General features: G+C 51.9%; 2 protein-coding genes across 7 annotated transcripts in view; both read left to right on the plus strand.

Moving 5' to 3' along the window:
- Window positions 1-18,894, plus strand: part of SH2D3C (SH2 domain containing 3C) — a 30,776-nt gene extending 11,882 nt beyond the window's left edge. For both annotated transcript variants that reach the window (XM_080927516.1, XM_080927517.1), the window contains 10 exons: window positions 2,417-2,456; window positions 9,563-9,691; window positions 10,753-11,207; window positions 11,897-12,021; window positions 13,418-13,947; window positions 15,217-15,332; window positions 15,776-15,947; window positions 16,940-17,051; window positions 17,314-17,520; window positions 18,709-18,894. In XM_080927516.1, the coding sequence (XP_080783642.1) occupies window positions 2,417-2,456; window positions 9,563-9,691; window positions 10,753-11,207; window positions 11,897-12,021; window positions 13,418-13,947; window positions 15,217-15,332; window positions 15,776-15,947; window positions 16,940-17,051; window positions 17,314-17,520; window positions 18,709-18,884 (2,062 nt within the window). In that variant the 3' untranslated portion in view covers window positions 18,885-18,894. The remainder of the gene's footprint in view (window positions 1-2,416; window positions 2,457-9,562; window positions 9,692-10,752; window positions 11,208-11,896; window positions 12,022-13,417; window positions 13,948-15,216; window positions 15,333-15,775; window positions 15,948-16,939; window positions 17,052-17,313; window positions 17,521-18,708) is intronic.
- Window positions 18,895-19,104: 210 nt separating this feature from the next.
- TOR2A (torsin family 2 member A) lies at window positions 19,105-26,016 on the plus strand. 5 transcript variants are annotated; one of them, XM_080927519.1, is made up of 5 exons: window positions 19,105-19,236; window positions 23,235-23,500; window positions 24,099-24,274; window positions 24,974-25,101; window positions 25,337-26,016. In XM_080927519.1, exons 1-5 carry the CDS (start codon window positions 19,164-19,166, stop codon window positions 25,579-25,581), a joined length of 888 nt encoding a protein of 295 aa, XP_080783645.1. In that variant the 5' UTR covers window positions 19,105-19,163; the 3' UTR covers window positions 25,582-26,016. The 5 variants fall into 5 exon arrangements, with proteins under 5 accessions (XP_080783645.1, XP_080783646.1, XP_080783644.1 ...); XM_080927520.1 differs by having other exon boundaries at window positions 19,160-19,232; XM_080927518.1 differs by lacking the exon at window positions 19,105-19,236 and adding an exon at window positions 20,768-22,225.
- The last annotated feature ends 45 nt before the right edge of the window (window positions 26,017-26,061 follow it).

Raw genomic sequence — 26,061 nt, forward strand, 5'->3', positions numbered from 1 at the left:
TCCCTGGCTCTGACCACCTAAGCCGGGCAGCACCCATCTTTAGGGCTGTATTCCTGCCCCCCAAACCTAAGAGGAAGTGGACAGGAAACAGGAGAAGCACAGGGTTGATCCCAGTGTGTCCCTGACAATTTGTTCCCAGCAGTGGGAGGATTTCCGGGCATGAATGGCCGGAAATGTTGGGATGGGACACCTCACCCGGGAAGAGTGGACAGAGCAGACAGGGGAGGGCTCCTTCCTCCACCTCACTTACAGTGTCACTAGGTTTCCAAAGCTAGGGAGCCTTGGAAAGTTAAGAATAAAGGACTTCAGAATGTCAGAGCTGGGAGTAGCTCTCGGCCTTGGGAACGGAGAGATCCTTCTTTTCCTTCCAGTGGGCTCCTGTGTTTGAGCATTTGCAGATGGGGTCTCATTTGCATTCGGTCCCATTTTGCAGATGGGAAATCTGAGGCCATTGTCTGGGAACAAGACTGCATGCTGGCTGCTAGCTGGCCTGCTTACTGTTATGTACTCTATGAAGCTGCATGTTCTAGTCCCCTCTGCCTGGCACTGTGCCAGGACTGGGGCTCACTGGCGAATGATGGTCCACACCCTCAGGCGGGGCTCTGCTACTTTTCAATGAGAAATAAAAGATGGTCGCAGGTAGGGATCGGAGACACTAGGGGGGCAGAAGCAGGTGGGAGGCAGAGAGGAAGGCCGGGCGGCTGTTGTAGGTGGGGTGGCCAGGGAGGGCTTCTCTGAAGAGGTGACTTTAAACTGAGCTTGGAGGAAGGGGGGGAGGAAAGAGCCTTGTGAAAATCTGGGGAAAGACAGTTCCAAGTGATTTCCCCAAGTAAGTGCAAAGGCCCTGTGGCAGGGAATGAGCTGGTGAGGCCAATGCTGCTGAGGCGGGAGGGACAGCATGGGGTTGAGGTAGACGTTGTAGAGTGTTGGTGCGGTGGGCAGGGAGATGCCGCCAGCACACAGAACCGTAGAGGTCAGGGAGCTGCGTCCTAGCTTTTCATCATAGTAACAGCACCCCTTCATTCTCAAGGAGGTGAGACATTTGGTTTGGATGGTAAACCACACTGCTTGGAGTGGAGTCTAGATTTTATTCTTTAGCAGATGAGGCCCGAGGATGTGGCTCTGCCGTAGGGTGTGCGAGGCCTGAGCTCTTTTCCCCAGCAACCGGAAAAGAGGGAAAGAATTTTAGATAGGCCTGCAGTTGTTATAACTTCAGATACTCCGGAGGCTGAGGCAGGAGGATTGCTTGAGTGTAAGAATTCAAACTGGACAGCAGCGTAGGGAGCCTGGGTGGGGGAGGGAGAGCTGATGGAGATTGAGGCCACCTGCTATACCCTGAGCCGCTGTCTGGTGTCAGCTGAAGCGAACAGTATGGGGGGGACTGGACATGGGGACCAGCAAGAAAAGCCATGGAAGAGGTGGTGCCCCTGCTGCAGGGACAGACACTGTCTTCTATTCTGAAGGGAGGACTTCCTCCTGGGCGGGGTGTGTCATGTTACATGGATCAAGGCCTGCTGAGTGGGGTGTAGTTTGCTGGTTCGCCCAGGGTAGAACGTGAACCTGAGGCTTTGGTTGTCACAGTAGGGAGGAGGGAGCTGGTACCCAGCTGTGAAGGAAGATGGGGAGGACCAGAAGTGGGTAGCACACTGGTGATACCTCAGATAGGGAGGGCACTGGAGGGGACGGGGGATGCTGGGTGAGGAATGGGGTCACATTAAATGAAGGCTTTAGTTCTTTAGGCTGTGGCTGGGCTGGGTGTGGTGGTGTGCCTCTATAATCCCAGCATGTAGCGGAGGCAGGAGGATGAGAAGTTCAAAGCTACTTTCAACTACCTAGTACGCTTAAGTCCAGTCTGGACTGCATGAGACCCTGTCTCAAAACAAACGCAAAAATGTGCATGCTGTGCAAATGTGGGAGAGTGCAAAACACACACACACACACACACACACACACTCGGGGTGGAGGGAGGCGGGGGAACCTGCTGTGGTCTGGGGAACTGGCTCACAAAGGGAAACAAGGCTCTTTGTTCAGCATCCTGGAAAAGTTGCCACCTCTGGCCTCTCTAGGCTTCATCCCTACCACCCTGAAGGCAGAGAGAATAGGTGTGTTACTGGCTGTAACCAGCAGCAGCCAATGTAGACCAAGGAGTGAAGGGCCAGAAGAGAGGGGCTGGGCCTCAGTCTTTCCTCTCTTTGTTCCTGATTTATGGAGAGGAAACCCAGGAACAGAGAGGTGAAGGAACGTATTCAGGGCTGCAGAGCTAGGAGAGGTGGAGTAGCCATAGGTCCACCAGCCATAGTGGTAGGTAAGAATCCTGGGCTCCCGAGGCCGGGACCAAGCCCCATGTCAGCAAGCAGGCGGAAACTCAGGGATCTGACAAGTGCTGAGCATACTCACCTCTTTTCTCTTCTTTCAGGGCTGCTGCAGAACTGGAGACTGCTGGGGACTATGTGAAGGTAGGAGAGACAGGCTGGGGGTTGGCAACAGTATGTTCGAGCACTCGGGGCCTGTTATGAACCAGACTCCCTCCTGGGATAAGAGGGTGGAGGCAGCCCCTGGGGACAGCTATCATTCTGGGCATCTCTTTCCTGTGCCTCCTGCCACTCTGTTAGTCCCAAACCCACCAACTGGGCACAGTCCCAAGGGTGTCCCCATGCAGTGGCCACCATAATGAGATCCCAGTCAGTCTGGGCATCTCTCGAGGGCTGTGGCTGGGAGGGCGAAGCAGGAGCGACTCAGATCTTTAGCAGAGACTCAGCAAAACTCAAACAAGAGCTGGATTTGGGAACTGGGGATGGGATATGTCTCAGTGGGTAGAATGCTTGCCTATTATACAGAAGGTCTTGGGGGTCAGACCCCAGTTCCACATAAACTGAGTGTGGCCCCTCATGCCTGTAATCCACTGGGACAGAAGAAAATTCAAAGTCATCTGTGTCTACACAGTGAGGTTTGAGGCCATCTTATCTTGTTCTAGGAATGTTTAAGATGTAGTTTGTGGGGCTGGCGAGATGGCTCAGGGGTTCAGAACGCTGACTGCTTTTCCAGAGGTCCTGAGTTCAATTCCCAGCAACCACATGGTGGCTCACAACCATCTGTAATGGGATCTGATGCCCTCTTCTGGTGTGTCTGACACACCAGTGTACTCATATACGTAGAATAAATAAAATCTTAAAAAGAAAAAAAAGAGTAGTTTGTATGCGTGAGTGCATGCTTGTCTGTGTGCCTTCGTGTGTCTGTGGAAATCAGAGGTGGACCTCATAGTTGCTCCTGTCCATGGTGGGTCTCATTGATTAGAGTTCACTGGCAGGCCCACGAGCTCCCAGGATCTTTCTGTGTTCACCCCCAAAGCCGAGGTTTCAAAGTAACACCATCACACCTGGCATTTAAAAAATACGGCTGCTGGAGATTGGACTCCCATTCTCATATTTGTATGCGAAGCACTTTACAGATTGAGCCAGCCACACAATACGGGGTTTGTTGTTGTTTGCATATCAACTTGGGTAGTTGAGGCAGGAGGATTGCAAACGCCAGGCCAACTTGGACTACAGTTAGGACCCTTTTTTTTTTTTTTAACAAGAAAACATTGGTTTTGAAATAATAGTAATAACAGTAAGGCTAAGTAACATTTTAAAAGCCAGTTGTCTGCAAACCATGATGCTGTTTATTTGTCTGTCTGTCTGTCTATTTGATGTGCATGTTGGAGTCAGAGGACAACCTGTGGTTCTCTTCTTCCTCCATGTGATCTGGGGTTGAGCTAGGTCTGCAGGCTTGGCAGCAGGGGCCTTTGTTCATCAGCCTTTCTCCTGAAGCCTCTGTGGTTGTCTTTAGAGAAGCCGAACTCATTTGGTTTCCCACTGCAGACTAGAAACCTATGACTTCATCATAGATGCAAAGGATCTTGTGGGGCAGAGCTGATACCGAGCCCTCAGCCTGAAGCTCAGACTCACAACAATGGCCTTGGCCTTCCACAATCAGAAACTCCACTTGAACCAGCCCTGCAAAGGGCTCTCAGGCCAGGGAATCAGAGAATTACACAGTTTGGGCACATTTTATAATCCAACAGAACTGGGATTTATTTATTTGCTTTCTTGCTTGCTTATTTATTTAGTCCAGGGTGATCTGAAATTGACTATATAAAACAATTGTTCTCAAACACTGGCCTCTAACTCTCCAGTGCTAGGATTACAGATATGTGTCAACAGCATTTGTGTGTGTGTGTGTGCTCACAGGGTCATATATAGCCCAGAATAGCTTCATTCTTACTATGTAGCCAAAGATTACATTGAACTTTTTTTTTTTTTTAGTTCGTTTTGATTTTGTTTTCTGAGGCAGGGTTTCTCCGTGTAGCCCCGGCTACCCTGGAACTTGCTCTGTAGACCAGGCTGGCCTTGAACTCTGAGATTCACCTGCCTCTGTCTCCTGAGTGTTGTGAATAGAAGGCGTGCGCCACCACCTCTACCTCCTAGAATTCCTTTTCTTTCACCTTCATCTCCAGCGGGCTGTGATTTCAGTCTTTCCTCACCCTGCTTGGTTCGCTGAGACTTAACATTTGCTCATGTGAAATGGGGCGTTGGGGGCTCAATGAGACTGTGCCATGAGGGAATGCTTGAGTCTAGACCAGGGCAAGCTGGCCTGGTCCCAGATTTTGGAGACATTGAGTCGCTGAGCATGGAAGGGATTATATGAGCAAGCTGAGTAGGGGGTGGGGGACATGAACCCCACAGATCTGCTATCTGGCAAGGTAGCATGAGCCTTCTGAGGACTCATTGCTCTCTCGATTTTTTCTTATGGAGTTAAAATACAAATTTCAGGGCTGCTGATATAGCTGGGGATGGAGGTGGAGTTTCTAGCCTTTGCCTAGCTTATTTGAGGCCCTGGGTGCCATCTCGTTACAGAAGGAGAAACTACTTTTAAAAAATTATAAGGAGAATAACACCTGCTCACTGGAGCTGGAACTCACAGTCCTTAAAAGACGTCCTAGCTTCTGTTCGTAAAGACTCTGCTGATGAGGGTTGGTTGGAATTCCAAACTCCATTCCTGCCCTGAAGTGTTCCTCTTTGAAGAGTGTTCAGAACTCCAAAACCCCCCAAACAATGACAGGAATCCTGGACTCTCAGGATTTCAAAAACACCAAGGACAGAAAGTTTCAGTCACGGTATTCAGAGTGTCCAGTATGTCTACAGAAAGTAACCACCTGGGGCCCAGAGATGTGCACTCACCTGCCTGAGGTCACACAGACTGTGGGAAGAGTTTGGATACCAGATCTGTCTAGATGATGGTGATGATGGTGGTGGTGATGGTGGTGGTGATGGTGATGGTGGTGGTGATGGTGGTGGTGGTGGTGATGATGGTGGTGATGATGGTGGTGATGGTGATGGTGGTGGTGATGATGGTGGTGGTGGTGACGATGGTGGTGGTGGTGATGATGGTGGTGATGATGGTGGTGGTGGTGATGATGGTGATGGTGATGGTGAGTCTCATGCATCCCAGTCTGGCCTAGAGTTTACCATGTAGCCAGAAATGATCTTGAACTTGTAATATTCCTGGTTTCACCTTCTGAGTGTTGAGATTATAGGTGTGAGCCACCACATCTCGTTTCTGAAGTGCTGGGGACTGTACATGCTAGGCAAGCAAACACTCTACCCACTAAAGTGGTCCAGATTTTGACTCCTTCTGTGCTGGCATTGGACGCTACCATTCTAAGGGCCCCAAGTCCAGGGTCTGTGATACCGGGTTAGGACACCGTAGGGGGTCTTTATCTGTACCAGGCAACTTTTGTTTATTTTTTTATTGAGCTTGTTGACACTCACAAAGTTCAACACAAGTCCTCACCGTGTATTCCAGACATCTCCACACAAGTCAGTCGGGGTTTTAAAGAGAAGGGCCCCGGGGTGGGAAGCTCCAAGAGTTAGAGAGGCAGGTAAGCAGCACTTGAAGCTTTAATAGCCTTCGCAGTGTGGCACAGTCAGACTCAGCCAGCCAGTCTAACCCTGCTATTCTCAGAGATGAGAAACCCAAAGCCACAAAGGATTGGGTTAAACATGGGGATTTTTGTAGCTTTAGAACGAATTGAATTCAGAGTCCCTGCCGGCTCCAGGTCTGGAGAGGTGCGAGAGTGGGGAAAAGCAGAAAGCTCTCCGAGCTCGCCCCGGGGTCCCTACTCCACCCCATTGCCCTAGGTGGCATCCCTCTTGGCAGGACCTGGGGAACCAGCACAGGGGAATGGGGTGGTAGTGGAGGGAGGAACAATGGTCCCCTCCCCTCCCTCTCCTCACTCCCCTCCCTCCCCAGCTGGCTGGAGGGTGGGGTCTCCCCGCCCCGCCTCCCTGCTCCTCCCCCGACCAGGCGATGAGGTAATCGCGCCGCTGAGAGGCACGCGCAGCCGGTGCCCAGCCCGGTCGGTCCCCGCGCCCCTGCCCCTTCGGCCGTCACCCCCGGTACGCTCGGGGGACCCGGGTCTCCCGGCCGCACCATGACCGAGCGTTGTAGCCTGTGGAGTGCGCTGTCAGCCGCCGCCTGCTGCTTCTACCGGGGCTCGCTGGTACAGGTGCAGGTGAGGGGGCGGCACGGGGACCTGGGTCACTGCGTCCCGCTGCTGAGATGGGGACCGCAGTCCAAGAGCATCTCCGCAGGGTCGTGTAGTCCGGACCGCCAGCAAAGGGAGGGGGCGGGGTCGCCCTAGCTCACCTCGGGGTACCCAGGGCGCTCAACGGGGCGCGGGTGCAGGGTGCCATTCCTTGGACTCTGGACTGCAGGGAGACGTGGGAGCGAGTTGGAGCTGGGACTAGGGCTGGGAGGTGCGATTCCTCCTGTCAGTTCTGGGGTCCTTGCTGCTGACCCCGGGCCACCTGGCTCCCTATTGTACCAGGACCGCAGGGCTGGTATCTAGAAACTGAGTGAGGAGCAGGATGCTGCAGGGCACGCTGCGGACACCACGGTGTCGCCACTTTACTGCCATCTGGGTGGGCTCGGGGTACTGGGGTGCAGGTCTCCCAGTCCAGCTGGCCCAGCAGCTCAGGAGCGCGCAGCGGCGGTGCGAGGGTTAAACGGAAAGGGGTGGAGGGGAGGACCCGGACCCCGCCTCTCTGCGGAGCATCCTCTGGGGTAGCTGTGTCTGGGGTTGGGATACCTAAGGGAGCCAGGGGAGTGGTGAGAAGGCAGCTGGTGGGAAGGGGCTGAGACCCTGACAGAGGTTCTCCACATTCCTGACTCTTGGGCATCCTGGGAGATGCGGGGCGCCTCACCTCTAAGCTCCCCCAACCTCACACACACTTGCTCCGAGCCCGCCTGAATGACGGCCCCGCCGGCGGCGGAGCGCAGCATCCCTGCACGGGCCAATCAGGCGTGCGCAGGCCGGGAGCGGTGAGATCATCTCTGACCAATCGCAATGCTCTGAGCGCAGGGATGCTGCATTCGCACCTAACCCCCACCCCAACTCTTGGGAGCCAAGGACCCTGAGGCCCAGGGTGAGGAAAAGGTCACAGGGGTCCTACGGCTTACTACCCCAAATGTGTGGGAGGACCATCGGTCCCTTCAATCCCTGTTCTGACCTAAGCGCTGCTTAGGGTTGCAAATGAGGTGCCCGTTTCCAGCATCTTTTCCAGATGAAGCTACTCAGACCCAGCCAGAAGTGACTGGTCCAAGGTCACACACACCGAGTCCTGTCTTGGGGCCACATTCTTTAGTATACGGTCTGTCCCTACTTTGCTCCGGAACTGGAAGGGGAGTTTCAGTGTGTGCCGTTAAGAGCAGAGAGTGGTGTGTGTGTAAGGCTGGGTACTGGTCCCATTTCCACGTGGCTCTCACCTTTCTTTCCAAGAATCCTGTGTGATTTGAAGGGAGAGGCCTGGGTTGGTGTGAGTACTGCAGAGGGAAAAGGAGAGGCCAACGACCCTAAGAAATTAGAGGAGAATCTTAAAAGGCCCAAATCTTGACTTGGCCAAGACCACTCTGCTCTACCGTGGCATCGATTTTTGCTGTGTTGTGTGCAGCATCCAGTCCCAGTCCCTGACTTACCTTTGTGCAGTCAGACCACTCTGACTGTCTGCGGCCAGAACTCTGGAGGCTTCTCAGAGCCCACACTGTCACGGGCCTGAGCCTTCTGGGTCGCTGGGCCAGTGCCTCGGGCTGCTCTGCCATTGACTGAGGGCCTCAGCTGACTCCGCACTGCAGTGCTCTTACTTCTGGTTGATCTCCCAGCTCTCCAGGCAGAGTCACAGCCCTGCCCCACTTGCTACACCACACATAGACCCGAATCTGCCCGCAGGGCCCCACCTTAGCCTCAGCTCTCATCTGATCATCTATCCTCCACCCCCTGCCTTTTCTCGGTTTCTGACCAGGCGGGGGACCCTGCATCTCTGAAGATGCGGACACCTGGAATTGAGTGTGGGGGTCTGCATGGGCTCTCCAAGGGCAGTAGATTATCCTGATCCCCTTGGAGTCCAACCCCAGTTTAGAACCCAGGGTGAGGCTGGCTGGGGTTGAATAAATGAAGTCGGAGAGGCTAGCAGTCCCTGGAGCTGAACTCATGGTGGTTGGAAAAGAGTGGAGATGAGGGTGGAACCCGTGTGGAGTGTGAGCCTTAGATCTGGGAAAGCTGAGGAGTGGCTTGCCAGACTCCAGAAGTACCCAGGAGAGACTGTCTTCTTGCCTTACCTGTTCACACACTTTTGACCAGTTCTGGAATGTGTGTCTTGGAGCAGCCATCTTTAGGGACTGGCAAAACCTCACAGGAAGAAGTGTAGCTCACTGTGAAGTCCCACACATTTTACTGAGGAAAGAGATAAGTTCCAGACTGCTCACATGGGGCGGGCTTGCCTCTGTGATGGGGGTGTGCCTGGCAATGGGACCCTCCTCTGAAAATAGGATGTCTGGGGTTGGTAATCTCTAAACCCTGGGCATTAACTTCAGTGAGTGCCCGTTGACCTTACTGCATGGCTGAAGTTTCCAGTCTGGCAGGATTGCTCGAGATGGGGAGGGGACAGGTCTGGAGGATTGTAATGGGCACTGAAGATGCTTGTGAGGACCACATCCTTGTTTATGGCTGCCTTCAGGCCCTTCATAATACTGAATATATAGACTCATCTTTTCAGCTAGTTGGCCCAGGCACTCGGTGTCTCTCATACTGACCTGGTAGATGGCCTTCCTTCAAGATAGAGGGTTTTTGTACCCTTGTGGAAGCCTCTAGACCCTCACCTCTCACAGACTTAATCCCCTGGCCAAGAGCAGGCTGGGCCTCTTTGCCGCTGTCCAGCACCCTGGTGCTGATGGCAGCCATTTGGCCTGGCCCCTTTGGCTATCTCTTAGCCAGTGGCTTCCTGAGGGACAAGACTTGACTTAGGCTTCAGTGCATCCACCCCCTTGCCTGTGTATATTCTGGTAGAATAAGCTGAGGTTTTCCTCTAGCTAGGATGGAGACACACAGGTGAGGACTATCCAGCAGGGTAAATGTTGTAGTGTTCTTGACAACCCAAGGATTAAAGATGACATGGGGCAGGTTGAGGTGGGAGGGAGAGAGACAGGGCCTGTGGAACCAGATGCTAACCCCGCTGTCCCCGTGCAGTTCTCCAAGGAGAAATACATCCTCGACTCCTCGCCAGAGAAGCTGCACAAGGAGCTGGAAGAAGAGTTGAAGCTCAGCGGCACGGACCTCCGCAGCCACGCTTGGTACCATGGGCGAATCCCTCGTGAGGTGAGCAGGCCCCAGGCAGGGATCTCAACCGTGGATTCTTCTGCCCACACCTTGGCCAACCCCAACTTGAGCTCCAATCACCAGACAGTCTCTGGCCTATTCATTGGCAAGGAGGAGGTTCAGCTTTACCATTGGCTGTGGGACCTTGAGAGAGTCACTTTGCCTCTCCAGGCTCCAGCATCCTCATCTGTAGAATGGAGAGATTCCATCTCCCCGGAAGGCAGTCGTGTGCATAGTGAGACCCTGTCTCAAAAGGGAGGGAATGTTGTGAGAGTGAAATGAGCTAAGGCAGGAGAGTAGGATTTCTGGTGCTGGTGAATGTAAACATGAGGGGTGTGGTCCTTACTGTATTCTGTTTTTCCTGGTTTATAGATCATCCTCCTGTGGATTTGGCTAGAGAATATCCATTTTCCGGCCACTATCTGGCTTGAGGTGACTTTGAGTCACAGACCTGGACTGATGGGTCACCAGGCCCTTTGCCCCAACACAGGGGATCCAGGGTGTAGAGAAGATAAAGTGGCAGTTTCCTTGGAGACCGCTGGCTCTGAAGGGTCAGAGTATCAATTCTTTCACCAAAGTATAAGAATGGGGTGCTGTACAGAAACACAGGTAGTCACCAGGAAGAGCACTGGGTGGAGCCCTAAGGAGATGTGTTCTCGGCGGAGAGGGCATCTCGAAAGAGCAGACACCCAGAGCTGTGCTGGGGCCTGGATGGGTACAGAAGAGAGTGCCTGGAACTTACTCTGCCGTGTAGGAACTCTGAGAGGGGCTGGGTCTGAGATCCAGGTCTCTGATCACAGTGGTTTCAGAATTTCCAGTCATTTTATCCCTGTGTTTATTTCCAAGTGTCACCTTCTGCCGTTCTGGGGCCTCTGTGTCCCTAACACATGGCCTCAGCTGAGGTACCACCTCAGACTTGTCCTAAGCATCAGGTGTCTGATGTCTATTAACTGGATCCTTTATGCTCTAGATGTTGTCTTGGTGTCCCAAATTCCCAGTCATAGAGTCCCCTACCCTGTCTTCTTTAGCCACCACACCTAATTTCTCTGTACCTCCTGCAGGTCTCTGAGACCCTGGTGCAACGGAATGGCGACTTCCTCATCCGAGACTCTCTCACCAGTCTGGGGGACTATGTGCTCACGTGTCGCTGGCACAATCAGGCCTTGCACTTCAAGATCAACAAGGTGGTGGTGAAGGCTGGTGAGAGCTACACCCACATCCGGTACCTCTTCGAGCAGGAGAGCTTCGACCATGTGCCTGCCCTTGTGCGGTATCACGTGGGCAGCCGTAAGGCCGTGTCAGAACAGAGCGGGGCCATCATCTACTGCCCAGTCAACCGCACCTTCCCACTGCGCTACCTCGAGGCCAGTTATGGCCTGAGCCAGGGCGGCAGCAAGGCTGCCAGCCCAGCCAGCCCCTCAGGCTCCAAGGGCAGCCACATGAAGAGACGGAGCATTACCATGACTGATGGACTCACCACTGACAAGGTCACCCGCGGTGATGGCTGCCCCAACAGGTCAGCCAGGTCCCCACTCCCCTCTGGCTTGTTAATGGGACGTCAGTAAAGAGAACGCTGGTATAGAAGGGAGTCTCAGTGTCCCTGAGTTGTGTGAGGCTGTGTGGGTGGGGGCAGGAGGTTGAGCTGCAGTGTGGAGGCCTGAGTGCAGGTTTGCACTGGATGAGACCCAGAGAATAGGGTCCATGGTCTGATTTACAGAAACCGTAAGGATAAGTTGGGTTCCGGCCTGTGTGTCTCTTTCCTGTCATTTCCCTAGGGATAGGAGAAACACAGAGCAGCCCGAGCAACTTCAGCTTAGCCAGGTTTCCCCAAGTTGTGTCTCTGTGTCTCCTGAGCCTGGAGAAAAGAGATTCTGGGTAGAGGTGGAGGAGGTGACTAGAAGACAAGCAAGTGAAAGCTGATAGGGTTGTGTCCACTGAGGATCAGGGTCCGCTGGGGGTGTGTCTGGGAGTCAGGACTGGCCATGGATCAGCTGAGGTCAAGGCCAGCTCAGGGAGAGGACTCGGGGAGTCATGTCTGTCCCAGCTTATCCCAGCTCTGCCTTCTCCAGCTTTTGCATTCGTCCATTGAGAGACTGAACTCGACATCGTAACTTTTCAGCATCTGAAAGTTTAGGGGGTGGGGAGTGGGATCAGACAGTGAGTCAAGATCTCTGACCTCTGGGCTCATGGAATCCCTGTCCACAGCACCTCGCTCCCCCATCCTCGAGACTCCATCCGAAACTGTGCCCTCAGCATGGACCAGATCCCAGATCTACAATCTCCCCTGTCTCCTATCTCCGAGAGCCCCAGCTCCCCTGCCTATAGCACTGGTAAGTGAGCAGAAGGGAGTCTGTAATGCTACTGTGTCTGGTGGGGAACATCGTTTACCTGTCGGTTTCTGCCTCTGCGCTGGGAGCAGTATCCTTGAGAATGTGCTAGAAAAGCCTGTGGCAGAATCGCTGGTGTTGACACACAGCATTAGGTTGGGAGCGTTCCCACAGGTGCCGGGCAATGGACACAAAATGGGTTCTCAGTGTGAATGTCAGGATAAGTCTGCTGGGGGTGCAGATGTCATGGGGCCAGGCCCCGAGGCTGTGATGTGCATGGTGTTTGACTCCCGCAAAGTTCCCACTATGGCTACCTTACCAAAGATCCTGGTAACAAGTGAACCCCTAGGTCCTGGTTTGAGCTTAGACCAGGCTAGCTCAGACTGGTGTGCTTTGCTGCTTTCTCTCTCTCTCTCTCTCTCTCTCTCTCTCTCTCTCTCTCTCTCTCTCTCTCTCTCTCAAATTACTTTTTGGAGCAGTTTAAGGTTTATAACAAAATTGAAATCATGGAATCCTGTGTTTAAAAATACAAATAAAGTAAAAATATGTCCCCAGTTTATTTCTCAAATCAAGGCAAAAGAAACCCCAGACTGTTAAGCAAAATGTCTTGCCCCGTACGGCAGTTGGAGCATTAAGAGGGGTGGTCTCCTGGAAGTCGTGGCCTGGAGGGAGCATTCCATACCTCTAGAATGTTACTGTGTGCCCCCAGAAATCCCCCCTGAAGACCAACCGTGTTGTCACATGTACTTGCTTTTAAAACAGCATGTCCACATGAAAACATTTTTCAGGGCATAGTGTCCCTGGACCACCTTTGTGGCTTCTTGATTTTTGTAGCCTCTTGGGGTAGGGTCTCCACTGGTGCAGGGAAATGTGGAGTGCCACACAGAATCCCCCTTCACATTCTGGGATGTGGGGACATCACCCTATACACAGGATGGAGACTGTTCTTTGAAGGAACAGGGAAAAATGATTTTTTAAAAGATTTATTTCTTTATTTTATATGAGAACACTGTAGCTGTCTTCAGACATACCAAAAGAGGGCATTACAGATCTCATTACAGATGGTTGTGAGCCACCATGTTGGGAATTGAACTTAGGACCTCTGGAAGGGCAGTCAGCTCTCTTAATGATTGAGCTGTCTCTCCAGCCCCATGGTTTTTAAAAAATTATTTATTTCTTATGCATGCAGCATCCTGCCTGCATGTATGCCTGTGTGCCAGTAGAGGGCAGCAGATCTCATTCCAGATGGTTGAGAGCCACCATGTGCCTGCTGAGAATTGAATCAGGACCTCCGGAAGAGCAGCCAGTGTACTTCACCACGGAGGCATCTCTCCAGCCTGGGAGGCCCCATTTTTAAGGGTAGCTGAGATAACTAGTCTTCTCTTTCTCCTCTCCATAGTAACCCGCGCCCACGCTGCTTCTGCTGCCCCCTCTACAGCACAGCCTGCCTCCCCAGTTGCCCGCCGCTCCAGTGAACCTCAGCTATGTCCAGGAGGTGCTCCAAAGCTTCCTGGGGAGTCAGACAGGGGCCCTCATACAAGCCCGTCCCACACCCTCTGCAAGGCCTCGCCGTCACCATCGCTCAGCAGCTACAGTGATCCAGACTCTGGCCACTACTGTCAGCTGCAGCCTCCTGTCCGTGGCAGCCGAGAGCAGGCAGCAGGAGAGACACCCCGGAAGGCTAGGAGCTCTGGAGAGAGGCAAAAGGAACTGTTAGAAAATGGAGTCCCTGAGGGGGAGTGGGGCAAGACCTTCACAGCCCCTGTAGTGGAAGCCACCTCTTCTTTCAACCTGGCTACCTTCCAGTCCCAGCTGATCCCCAAGGAGAACCGGCCTCTGGAGGTGGGCCTTCTGCGAAAGGTCAAGGAGCTTCTGTCAGAGGTGGATGCCCGGACACTGGCCCAGCATGTCACCAAGGTTGACTGTCTGGTACGTGTTAGGAATGCTCAGGGAGGGGACAATACCTTTATCATCTGGCTTTGGGGTCAGGCAGGGGTCAAGATGATGAGGGACTGATCCAAAATTCCCCAAATGCAGTGAAGCCTGGGCTTTAACATCGCAGGTGTCTTTCTTGGTTCTGGGACTCTGGGTTAGTCATCTGGCATTTCAGCCTTCATTTTCTTATTTTGGATTGTTTTGCTTTGTTTTGTTAGGGTCTCACAGTGTAGCCTTGACTGGGCTGGAATTAGCTGTGTAGACGAGGCTGGCTTTGAACTCACAGAGCTCCACCTGCCTCTGCCTCCCAAGTGCTGGGATTAAAGGCATGCGCTACTACCATCCTGCCAATCTCTTCCTCTTCCTCCTCCTCTTCCTTCTCTCTTCTCCTCCTTCTCAGTTCATTTTTTATGTGCACTGGTGTTTTGCTAGCATGTATGTCAGTACTGGAGTTACAGGCAGTTGTGAGCCACCATATGGGTGCTGAGAATCGAACACCAGTCCTTTTGGAAGAGCAGCCAGTCCTCTTAACCACATTCTCTCCAGCCCAGTTTTCTTTTTTGGAAAAGCAAAAACCAAGATTTCTACAACCTGCAGATGTTGGTTTGAAATGAGAGCTGACGTTTTGGGCGTAACTTAAAGAACATCCTGGTTCTAGTCTAGAGAAAAGGGACATCTGGTTTAGGGGGAAAAGCGTCTGCCCCTTTGCCCCCACACCCCCTAGTGGACAACAATCAAATGTTCCCTGACCCCCAAACTGTCCAGATGGCAGCTGAGGTATTGACTCCTCTCAGAACCACATCTCTTTCCATACCTCGGTTTCTCACTGTGTAGTTTGCTGTGTACATTGGTCTGATACATTAGGACGTGATCACGAAGAGATGATGGTGGACGAGAAGAGGGAGAAACTGGGTTGCAGCCCCAAGTGTAGGAACTTGGGCAAGAAAGTCCGTTCCCTTCCTGGGCCTTGCGTTAGCAATCGGGGATAATGGCATCCTGGCTCTTAAATCTTGACTATTTAACATGGCAACACACCCATAGGCATCTGATCTTCCTACTCCCCATTTTGCAGATGGGGAAACCGAGGCTCAGAAAAGAGGAAATAACTTGTTCCGTGTTGGAGCTGGGATTCAACCCCCACCCCACCCTACCCCACCCACTGGACCCTTCAGCCAGGCGACCCTCTTAGACGAAGCTCTGACTCCCAGATGGCTTGGACCAACCCTGACAGGAAATTAATCAGCCCTTTGGGCGTCTTTGCAGGTTGCTAGGATACTGGGCGTTACCAAGGAGATGCAGACCCTAATGGGAGTCCGCTGGGGCATGGAGCTGCTCACCCTCCCCCATGGCCGGCAGCTAAGACTAGACCTGATGGAAAGGTAAGGTACACTGCACTAGCCCCCGGCTACCTTACAGGCTGTCCCAGGGTTTCTGACCACTCTTCCCAGCCCACTAGCCAATCGCAGTTCCGTGGTCCTCGGCTCAAAGCCAGCCTGATTTCCCAAAGACTGCTGTTTATTGACCGCTTTCTCCTCTCACATCCCCATGTCCATCAACCTTGGCCCCGCCCACCATTAATGTTCATTCTCAAACTCTGCCCTTTGGAGTTTGCTGATCAATTACAAGCTTCTCCTTCTGGCTCCCTAATCTTGCTTCTAACTTATATTGTCCAGCCGGGCTCCCTTGCCCGTTACTTTGGCTGCGCCCCTTGTCCCTGTGACTTAATGTTTTCCGTCTCCGCCTCATCAGATTTAACAGCAGCAGTGCGGGGGGGGTGGGGGGGGCGTACGTCACGCCCCCTCTGATCCGACCTCTCTCACAGGTTCCACACCATGTCCATCATGCTGGCGGTGGATATCCTAGGCTGCACGGGCTCAGCGGAGGAGCGGGCAGCGCTGCTGCACAAGACCATCCAGCTGGCGGCCGAGCTGCGGGGGACGATGGGCAACATGTTCAGCTTTGCCGCTGTCATGGGCGCCCTGGAGATGGCCCAGGTACTGCGGGGTCCTGCGGACAACCACTAGGTTGTCTGCAAGAGCCCGGGGGCACGTTCCCTGGGGGAAGACCTTTCCTCGGAAAATAGAGGAGCTTCCGGAGTCTCTGGGCTTCCTCTGGGAAAAGACCAGCTAGGAGAGCAGAGGTCTCCAAGGTGTTAAGTTCTGATTCCTACCCGGGGCCTCTGTTTACCCACCCCGTTATAAGAAGGAAAAACCGAGTTTAAAGAATATATAGTGTGTTTGGTGGAGCGGGAATATTTGAGAGTTGGTTCAGCCTTTAAGAGAGCATCCTGTTCTTGCCGCAGGATGCTGGGTCCATTTCCAGCCTCCCCCCCCCCCCAAAAAAAAAAGCAGTTCACAACCTCCTATAATACCAACTCCCTCTTCCAGTCTCTATATGCACTAGCATGCACATGATGCATGCACTATACTAAGGCACATGACATACAATAAGTAAATCTTTTAAAATATAGAACGTAATTTTTACATTGCAGCTCAGCTAATAGCTGATCAGCTAATAGCTCACCGATCACGATTTTGATCTCCAGAACCTTACAAACCGGGCAAAGTGGTGCATGCTTCTAATCTTAGATTTTGGGAAGTGGAGGCAAGGGAATACATGACACCCCATTTCAAAACAAATGTGACATGCAATATCTATCATTTTATGAACTTCCTGCTTGCCAGGTACCAACACTGATTCCTCAAAGCATCCTCATGAGGGAGATTGCTGTATTGTCCTGTGTCACAGAGTGGGCACCTGAGGCAGAGGCAGTGACTAGATTGGGGTCACACAGTCCAGAGCTGAGATTTAGGATTTGTAAAACGTGTTGCAGCGGCTTCAGTTAACAGTTAACGCTGTTCCCATTTTGTGAGTGACAGCCAGGAAAACAGTCATCCCACACCACAGCCTTCAGCGGGTGACCTGTGGCCCAGCTGCTCCTGGAGGCTCCTCCTCTGGCCAGTCTCTTATAGTCTGCTCTTTCCAGATTTCAAGGCTGGAGCAGACGTGGATGACTCTGCGGCAGCGACACACAGAGGGTGCCATTCTGTATGAGAAGAAGCTCAAACCTTTCCTCAAGAGCCTGAACGAGGGCAAAGGTACCTGACGTCCCCATCCCACTGTGGTGTCCCCATAGGTTTCAGCCTATGGGTTCCCACAGACTCTTCTGGGGTGTCGAGAATAAAAGCTTGATTCTGTCCCATGGGGGAGCCATGTATGTCCCGTGCAGGGTAGGGTCATCAGGGAAAGAAGGGACTGTCCCAGGTAACCTTGGTGGTCCTCCCCGGGCCTTAGGCATCTCTGGGGTTGTAGTGGGTGGCGGGGTCTTCAGGTCTAAGTGCTCACTGCCCCTCTCTACAGAAGGCCCGCCACTGAGCAACACCACCTTTCCACACGTGCTGCCTTTCATTACTCTGCTGGAGTGTGACTCTGCCCCCGCCGAGGGTCCGGAACCTTGGGGTAGTACAGAACATGGTGTGGAGGTTGTGCTAGCCCACCTGGAGGCTGCCCGCACTGTGGCACATCACGGGGGTCTCTATCACACCAACGCTGAGGTCAAGCTGCAGGGTGAGTAGTGGTCATGTCCCGAGGATCCTGTCCTTCCGTCTGCCTCTACCTAAGCATCCACTGACACCCTCCACTCCCTTCCTTGACCCTCCCTGGCTCCTCCCTCCTCCTGATCTTGTCACTGCCGTCATTAGCGAGGGCATCAGGTGAGGTGGGCTGAGACACCAAACACCTTTGCCATGTGTCTCAGACAACTGAACCTCACTGTTCTCCAGGAACGGAGTGGCTGTCTTTCCATAGCTGGTTACGAGGGGCCCCCGGCATGAAGAAAGATCTTCCTGGTCATTAGGGAGGCTGGGTTGGGGAACAGAATTCTGGGAAAGGAGCAGAGAAAATGGCTTCTAATAATGGCTCCTTTACTGCCTCGGGCATTATTTAAACCAAAAAAAAAAAAAAAAAAAAAAAAAAAAAAAAAAAATTTGGAGGGTAGGGAGGTGGCTTGGTTGGTAGGATGCTTTACTAACATGCAAAGCCCTGGACTTAATCCGCAGGACTGCGTACATGGCATAAACTGGGAGTGGGAGCCACTCAGTCCCAGCCTTTTGACAGAGGCAAGAGCACCAGGCGTTCGCTGTCCTCCCCAGCTGTGTACAGGATTCAAGGCCAGCCAGAAGGCAGGCAGTTCTTGGACTTCAAGGCCAGCCTGGTCTACATAGAAAGTTCCAAGCCAGCTACACAGGGAGACTGTCTCAAAGAAAAAAATTAATCATGAAAAAAAAAAAGATTTAGAAAATTATTCACTTGCCCAGAGATATATGGTTTGAATATTTTTGGTATTAATTTTTTCATATTTTTTTTTAGAAAGAAGAGAATTATATGCATTTTAAAAATGTCTTTTTTTTTTTTTTTTTTAAAGAAACTTACAGAAAAATATAAGGAGGATCTTCTGAGATCTCAGCTTTACAGGAGTATTTTACATTTTCAGGGATGAGGAGGTTGCAGAAAAACGAATACCTGCCTAGATACATAAAACCCTATGTCCCATGCCAGCACCCCATGCACAAACATAAACTGTCATCTAGTTCACAATCCTAAGTTGCAAATAGATGAAGAAAGGCTAGGTGTTACCTGCAAGGTCTTGTTCTTCAGTTCATTTTGTTGGGTTCCTGTGGGGTTAGGGAAAGATCTCTGTGAGCAGGCCCTGGAGGACGTGGAGAGATTCCTGAGCATGTCCTTCTCACCCTGCAGGGTTCCAGGCCCAACCAGAGCTCCTGGAAGTGTTCAGCACAGAGTTCCAGATGCGTCTCCTCTGGGGCAGCCAGGGTGCCCACAGCAGCCAGGCCTGGCGCTATGAGAAGTTTGACAAAGTCCTCACTGCCTTGTCCCACAAGCTGGAACCTGCCATCCGCTCCAGTGAGCCGTGACCCCGGAGATCTTGCCTCTCTGCAGCTGCGGGCAGCACTGGGGGCAGAGGGGCTCAGGACATTCCCTCCAGAGCACCACAGGGACACTGTGATCAGCCCAAGAATGTTCTGGGTTCAAATCCAGGATCCCCCTTGCACTTCCAGGGTCCTGAATGGACTCCGATCTCCACTCTTCCACCACACACGAACCAAGTCTCCCTTCCAAATGGACAGGAACCTCTGCTCCTCCCACCGGCGTTTGCTGGCCCCCATTTTGCTGAGGTTCCCTGTTTTTGAGCCATGGGAGGCTCCCCACCCCCTCTTCTTTCCTCCGGGAATCTATGCCTAGAGGTGCCACAGCCTCCATCTGTAAGTAAGTCCGACTGTAAATGTATGTACAGAAGCCATGCTCTCTTTCATAGAATAAACTTTAATGACTCTTTCCTCTGTCCTGTGAGGCCTGGGTAGTAGAAAGAAGCACTTTCGGCAGGTGAATGGTCCAATACATCAGCAAATACCTGATTAGTACCAAAGACTTTCCAGATGATGTGGGGAACCAGGTTTACAGCAGACAAGTAGCCCCTCCCTTACAGCCATGAGCTCGGGTATTAGCAGGGGAGAGGGTCAGTCTAAAACAGTACAAGTAGGGGCTCACACCTCAGTCTTCTCTGAGCCCAGGGCCTGTCCAGAGAAGTCATAGCTCCCCACCCCCACACCTACCACAAGCAAGAAATCCAGAGTTTGGGGTAAAAGGGCTTTTAAAAGTCTAGAGTCCAAGAGGGATGGCTCAGTGGCTAAGATGACTGGCTGATCTTCCAGAGGACTTGGGTTCAATCCACACACCCACATGGTGCTTCATAACCTATAACTCCAGTGCTAAGGGATCTTACACCCTCTTTTTACCTCCTTGGGTACCAAGTATACATGTGTGCAGGAAAAATAGCCATACAAATGAAATAAAATTTAAATTAAAAAAATTGGACTCAGAGGCAGACAACTCTTTGACTTTGAGGATAGTCAAAGCTGCTTAGTGAGACCCCCCCCCCCCACACATTCAAAAAATGTCTTTAAGGCTGGAGAGATGGCTCAACAGTTGAGAGCACTGATTGCTCTTCCAGAGGTCCTGAGTTCAATTCCCAGCAACCACATGGTGGCTCACAACCATCTGTGATGGGTTCCAATGCCCTCTTCTGGTGTGTCTGAAGACAGCTACAGTCAATGTACTCATATAAATAAAAATAAAATAAATCTTAAAACAAAAGTCATTAAATAATGAAACCTAGGGTCCCAATTCCCCTTACAGACAGACAGACACCTAGTGGGTGAAGGGACTTTTTCTGAGCTATAATGACAGAACAAGCAAACGGATGGGGAAGAGACGACTGATCATGACCACAGGCCAGGCCCGAGCCTCAGGGGTCTGTTCATTCAGCTAGAGACATAGGGGTTCCTTGCTTCTGAGTTCTTTGACTGCATGAGGCTGGGAACATGTGACTGATTAGGAATATTAGGTCTTTGACAGTACCCAGAGGTGGGTTTAGTTCAATGGCTTAGTAATTGGGAAACTTGGTAAATAGCTTAATTTCTTGGGTTCCAAATTCAATAAAACCAGGACAATAAGGGAATCCCTCTAATTAGATTTATGTCAGTGTTTAATGTCTAGTAGCTGGTAAGAAAGAGCAATACTAGGGGCTGGAGAGATGGCTCAGCGGTTAAGAGCACTGACTGCTCTTTCCGAGGTCCTGAGTTCAAATCCCACCAACCACATGGTGGCTGTACAACCATCTGTAATGGGATCTGATGCCCTCTTCTGGTGTGTCTGAAGACAGCTACAGTGTACTCGAATATATAAAATAAATAAATCTTAAAAAAAAAAGAGCAACACTGAATATCTGAATATATATATATATCAGGGAAACTTTTATTAGGCTTTAAGAGAAAACCCTAGGGCAAGCAAGCTGTAAATCTCAGAAACTTCCTAGAGAAGGAAGGTGAAGTAAGAGAAAAAGCCATGCCATTTGAGTTAGTTGGCAAAGATACCAGCCACATGATAGTCATATAGAGGGCTTTAGAGAGTGAAACCCAAAGCGTTAAGTGAGAATGTAAGACCCAAATTGAGTCTTATCTACTTGGAGACTCCCATTAATGAAACACGAGATCAGAGATTAATGTAAAAACAAGAGGTTTATTAGTCCAGTGCACTGGGTGACCTACATCTAGAGGAGAGGCAACCCTGGACTTCCTGTTAGTACAGTTTTTATATATTTTCTAAAGGGCAGGATATAGCAGTGGTGACTAGGCATGTAAGCGTTGGTGGGGTCATTTGACGTTTAAGGTATGCTTAGAAAAAAAAAAGAAGGGGCTAGGCCGTGGTGGCACACCTTTAATCCCGAGGCAGAAGCAAACAGATCTCTATGTTTGAAGCCAGCCTGCTACAGAGCCAGTTCCAGGATGGACAACTAGGGCTACACAGGGAAACCCTGTCTTGAAAAGATCAAGATGAAGGAAGAAAAGGAAAAATTACACCTTTCTCAGTTACTTAGACTTACAAAGCTTCATCACTTCCTTTTGATTTATTATTTATCTATTTAGTGTGTATGTGTGTGGACTCATGTGTTTGAGAACAATTTGCAGGATTGGTTCTTGACTTCTACAGGCAGTCTCTGGGAATTGAACTCGGGTCTTGAGTATGGTGGCAATTGTCTTTGTCTACCAAATCATTTTGCAGGCTCTATTTTCTGAGCCAAAACACTTTATGTGGCCATATCTCATTGAGCTGACCATCTCTGGAATAGCAGGTGCTGTTCCAGGACATGTAAGGCTGCTTGACACTGGCAGAGACATTCTCAAAAGCTGTTGTGAGCATTCTTTTGTCACATTTTTAAAAAGAGCTTGTTAAAAAGAGCTTGAAAAATCTCTCAGGAAAGTGTAAGGTTCCGCACAAGTTTTTGTGATTATTGTTGTCTTACTCTCTTAACAATCTTTTATTCTTTCTGAGGTAAGGTATCGGGCTGCTAGTTACCCGTGACCATGGCAACGCGGTACTGGGCGGTCGCTGGCTCCCCCTGGAGGCCCATTTGCGGCACTCGAGGAAAGGGAGCCGGGAGTTGTAGGCTATGGGCGTGGCAGCCGAGAAGCGGTGCACACCGGGAACTGTAGTTCACAGGTTTTGGCGGTGGGCGGCCTCTGACCGAAATCGGGCCTCAACCGGATGGCGGTGGCGAGGCACAGCTGCCAGCCCTGGGGCTCGATCCTCGGGTTGCTCGGGCTGGCCTTGGCTGCCGCCGCCGCCTGGGACGTGGCTTCTCTGCGCTGCAGCTTCGGCTCCTTCTGCGAATGCGACTTTTGGCCCGACTTGCCGGGTGAGGAGGAGTGGGAGCCGGGGCAGAGGGGCCGGCCGTCTGGAGCTCGCAGGGGTCTGAACACGTGCGGCCCCGCCGGCCCGGGCTAGCGGAGGTGGGGAATCCGAGAACCTCTGGTACAAACCCGAGGCGAGGGTTCGGAGGCTGCGCGGTGAAGGGAAGGAAGCCTTTGACAGCGGAGCGCCCGGTGGCCTGGGGTAGGCCTCCCTTGTGCAGACTTGTCACTCTGGGGAGAAACCTGTAGACAGCCGTCGTCTTCTCCGGACTGGTGCGATCCGGAGAACCGCCTCGAGGGGGCGGTGCCGCGCTGGCCCTTGCTGAGGTGGCTGTTCCTGTCCCTCATTTGGACAACTAGCCCAGAGGTCTTAGACATGCCTTCGAACCTCTGATGCTTTTTGTTTGTTTTTCAGAGAGTCTACGTTGATTGGGCTATTCTGGACCTCACTATGTGGACCAGGCTGGTCTCAAACTCACAGAGATCCGCTTGGTTCTGCCTCCAGAATGCTAAAGGATTAAGGGTCTGCACCACCATATCCTAGCTGATTTTTTTTTCCTAATATTTATGTTTTGCCTGCAAGTATGTGTATGTATCATGTTCCCAAGGAAGTTAGAAGGTATTGTCTCCTCTGAGATGGAGTTACAGATCGTTCAGAGAGTTGAGAACTAACATGTGGGTGGTAGGAATCGAATTTATGTCCTCAGGGAAAGCAACCAGTGGTTTTTTTTTTTTTTTTTTTTTTTTTTTGAGACAGATGTAGGCTACACCATGTAGCCCTGCTTGGCCTGGAACTCCCTATGTAGACCAGGCTGGCCTGAGATTCACAAGAGATTTCCCTGCCTCTGCCTCCCAACTGTTGGGATTAAAGGCGTGTTAGAATTCATCATAACCCACTGCTGGCCTTTGATTGGGAGGATTCTTTGTTGCCTTTGCCTCCCAGATGCTGAGGTTACAGACATGAGTCAACAGCCTGTCATCAGCTTTGATATGCATTCCTTTTTGTGGCCCTAGGTCTGGAATGTGACCTGGCTCAACACCTAGCTGGTCAGCATTTGGCCAAGGCCCTGGTGATGAAGTCATTGAAGGCCTTTGTACAGGACCCAGCCCCCAGCAAGCCATTGGTCCTTTCCCTGCACGGCTGGACGGGCACCGGGAAGTCCTACGTTAGCTCCCTGCTGGCACAGTATCTCTTCCAGGGTGGCCTCCGCAGCCCTCACGTCCATCACTTCTCCCCCATCATCCATTTCCCACACCCCAGCCACACCGAGCAATACAAGGTAGGCTGGATGTGTCCTGGGTCCCTTCTCCCAGTCCTAATCCCGAGAGGCTCCAAAACACACAGGCAGTTGGAGGCTCAACCTTTAGAACCCATTAGGAAGAGCGTGCCATGGTATCAGGGAAGAGCTTGCTCTCTGTGATACAGGGGTGGTGGCATCATTGGTGCCCGTGGGTCAGAGACTACTTACAGAGTTCCTGTCTAATTACCATCCTCTGTTGCTCTTGGCCCCAGTTTGGTGCTTAGGAAGCCGTCCCTGGTGCCTGCCAGCTCTAATAACTATTGTTCCTCATCTGTCACAGCTGTCAGCACTGTGGGGCAGGTCTAACCTGCTGTTAGACGTCACTAGCTATCATGTCATGAACAGACTATTGGGGCAGATATAATTGTACCCCCTCTTTTCCTGTTGACTGGCTGTGTGACCTTGGACAAATCTCTGCACCTCTCTGAACTACCCTTTTACCATCTGTCTCAAGGGGTTGGTGCTGTCTAGAAATGTAGATCTTGTCTCTTGTGAAGTTTTTCTTGGCTTGGGAAGAAGCTTGGGGTTGCGGGGAGTGTCTTAGACTCCTTTGGGATTCCTGTGTCTACCCTCACAGAAGGAGCTCAAGAGCTGGGTCCAGGGGAACCTCACTGCCTGTGGCCGGTCTCTTTTCCTCTTTGATGAGATGGACAAGCTGCCCCCTGGTCTGATGGAAGTCCTGCAGCCCTTCCTGGGCCCTTCTTGGGTGGTGTATGGGACCAACTATCGAAAGGCCATCTTCATCTTTATCAGGTCTGGCTTCCATTGCAAGCAAGCAGGGGGAGAGGGGACACCTGTGAGAGGTCCAAATCTCCAACTTGGGTCTGTGCTTCCAGCAGGGCTCTCTCCCTAGGAGCCCACACCTGCTCTCCCAGCCCCTTGCTTTATCCCTGGTGACTATCATTTGAAGTTGCTGACTTCTCCTTTGACATTCTCAAAGCCCTTCTGGGCTCTGACTTTTAGATCCTCGCTGCTGTGTAGAAGCCTGGGAGAAAGGGACCAGTGTCCCTACTCTCTGACCCCAGCCCTGTTCTCAAGCTCTGAGTCCTTAAGCAGGTGTGCTGAGCCTCTCTGAGCTCTGTCCTCTACTTCTGAAGCTGGACCCGTGGTAGTTCCCCACTGTCCTGAGGAAAGCTAGTTAACAGATAGAAAGGGATTTTTGTAGCCCGTGGGTGGTAACACACTTGCGATCGATCGCAGCGCTCTGAAAGGTGAGTCAGGAGGATAGCTTCAAAGCTGAAGCTAGCCTGGGCTGCAAGAGTAAGAATCTTTGTCAACCCCCATCCCGGATTGTTCTGTGAATTGTAGAGTGTATCCCATAGACATGTCAGGTGACCTGGTTGTCACAGGACCTTGGGAGAGGGAAATGGGCAGCTTATCTGACTCTGGGTCATGTTAGGTGTGACACTCTACTTCTTCAGTGAGTCTCAGCCTGGCTTCTTGTGATTTCAGCAATACCGGCGGTGAGCAGATCAACCAGGTGGCCCTGGAAGCCTGGCGCAGCCGCAGGGACAGGGAAGAAATCAGCCTACAGGAGGTGGAGCCAGCTGTCTCCCAAGCTGTGCTGGACAACCCTCACCGTAAGTTGGCTCAGGGACCAATGTTGGTAGGGCCTTCACACAAGTTTAGTGGGCTGGACTCCTAAATCCACTGCACCGTAGCCCCTGAACCCCAGACTTCTGCACACTCAGCCCTGTGACCTGGTTAAGACCTGGAACAACCCCAGTTCCTGTAGCTTGCACTTCACCACCACGCCCTAGGAGGCATGGCTTCCTAGCTTGAAAAGCTCACCTTTGCTTCCGTGCCTACCTGCAGATGGCTTCTGGCGGTCTGGCATCATGGAGGAGCACCTGCTGGATGCTGTGGTGCCCTTCCTCCCACTCCAGCGGCATCACGTGCGCCACTGTGTGCTCAATGAGCTGGCTCAGCTGGGCTTGGAGCCCCGAGAGGAGGTGGTTCAGGCTGTGCTGGACAGTACCACCTATTTCCCTGAGGATGAACAGCTCTTCTCCTCCAATGGCTGCAAGACAGTGGCATCCCGAATCACGCTTTTCCTCTGAGAACCCCAGGTGGCATCGTTGCTTCCTTTGTCTAGACAGAACAAACAAGAGAGGCCTGGGCATCTCCTGGAAGAATTATTTCCTAAGCTGGCTGGCCAGTGGGACCAAGAGCACAAACTTTTAAGATAAAGAAAGGTGTTGGCTAAGCCAAGGAAGAAAGGTCTAGAAGCTTCTTTGCTGGGAAGTTCCTGGGTGCCCCAGAACCTCACAGCCTCGCTGTTGCCCTGCAGCCTGAGCCTTCTCTATGTGAACAGCAACTCAGGGACAAAGGCTCGTGGCTGCTTCCAGCTGGGGGCTTTTACTGGCACGCCTTGTCTGGCTCCTTTCCCAGATCGCAGCCCACAGCCTGTGGCTGGACCTGGCAATCCAGCTAGACCAGGCTAGCACCTCACAGTTTCACCAAATGGAAGGACTCAAGCTGACACCTGGGCCTGGACTTCAAAGTTTTTACTTTTGTACATGAAGTGAACAGTGATAATA

The sequence above is a fragment of the Micromys minutus genome, assembly GCF_963924665.1.
Source record: "Micromys minutus genome assembly, chromosome: 13".
In the NCBI taxonomy this organism is placed as follows: domain Eukaryota; kingdom Metazoa; phylum Chordata; class Mammalia; order Rodentia; family Muridae; genus Micromys; species Micromys minutus.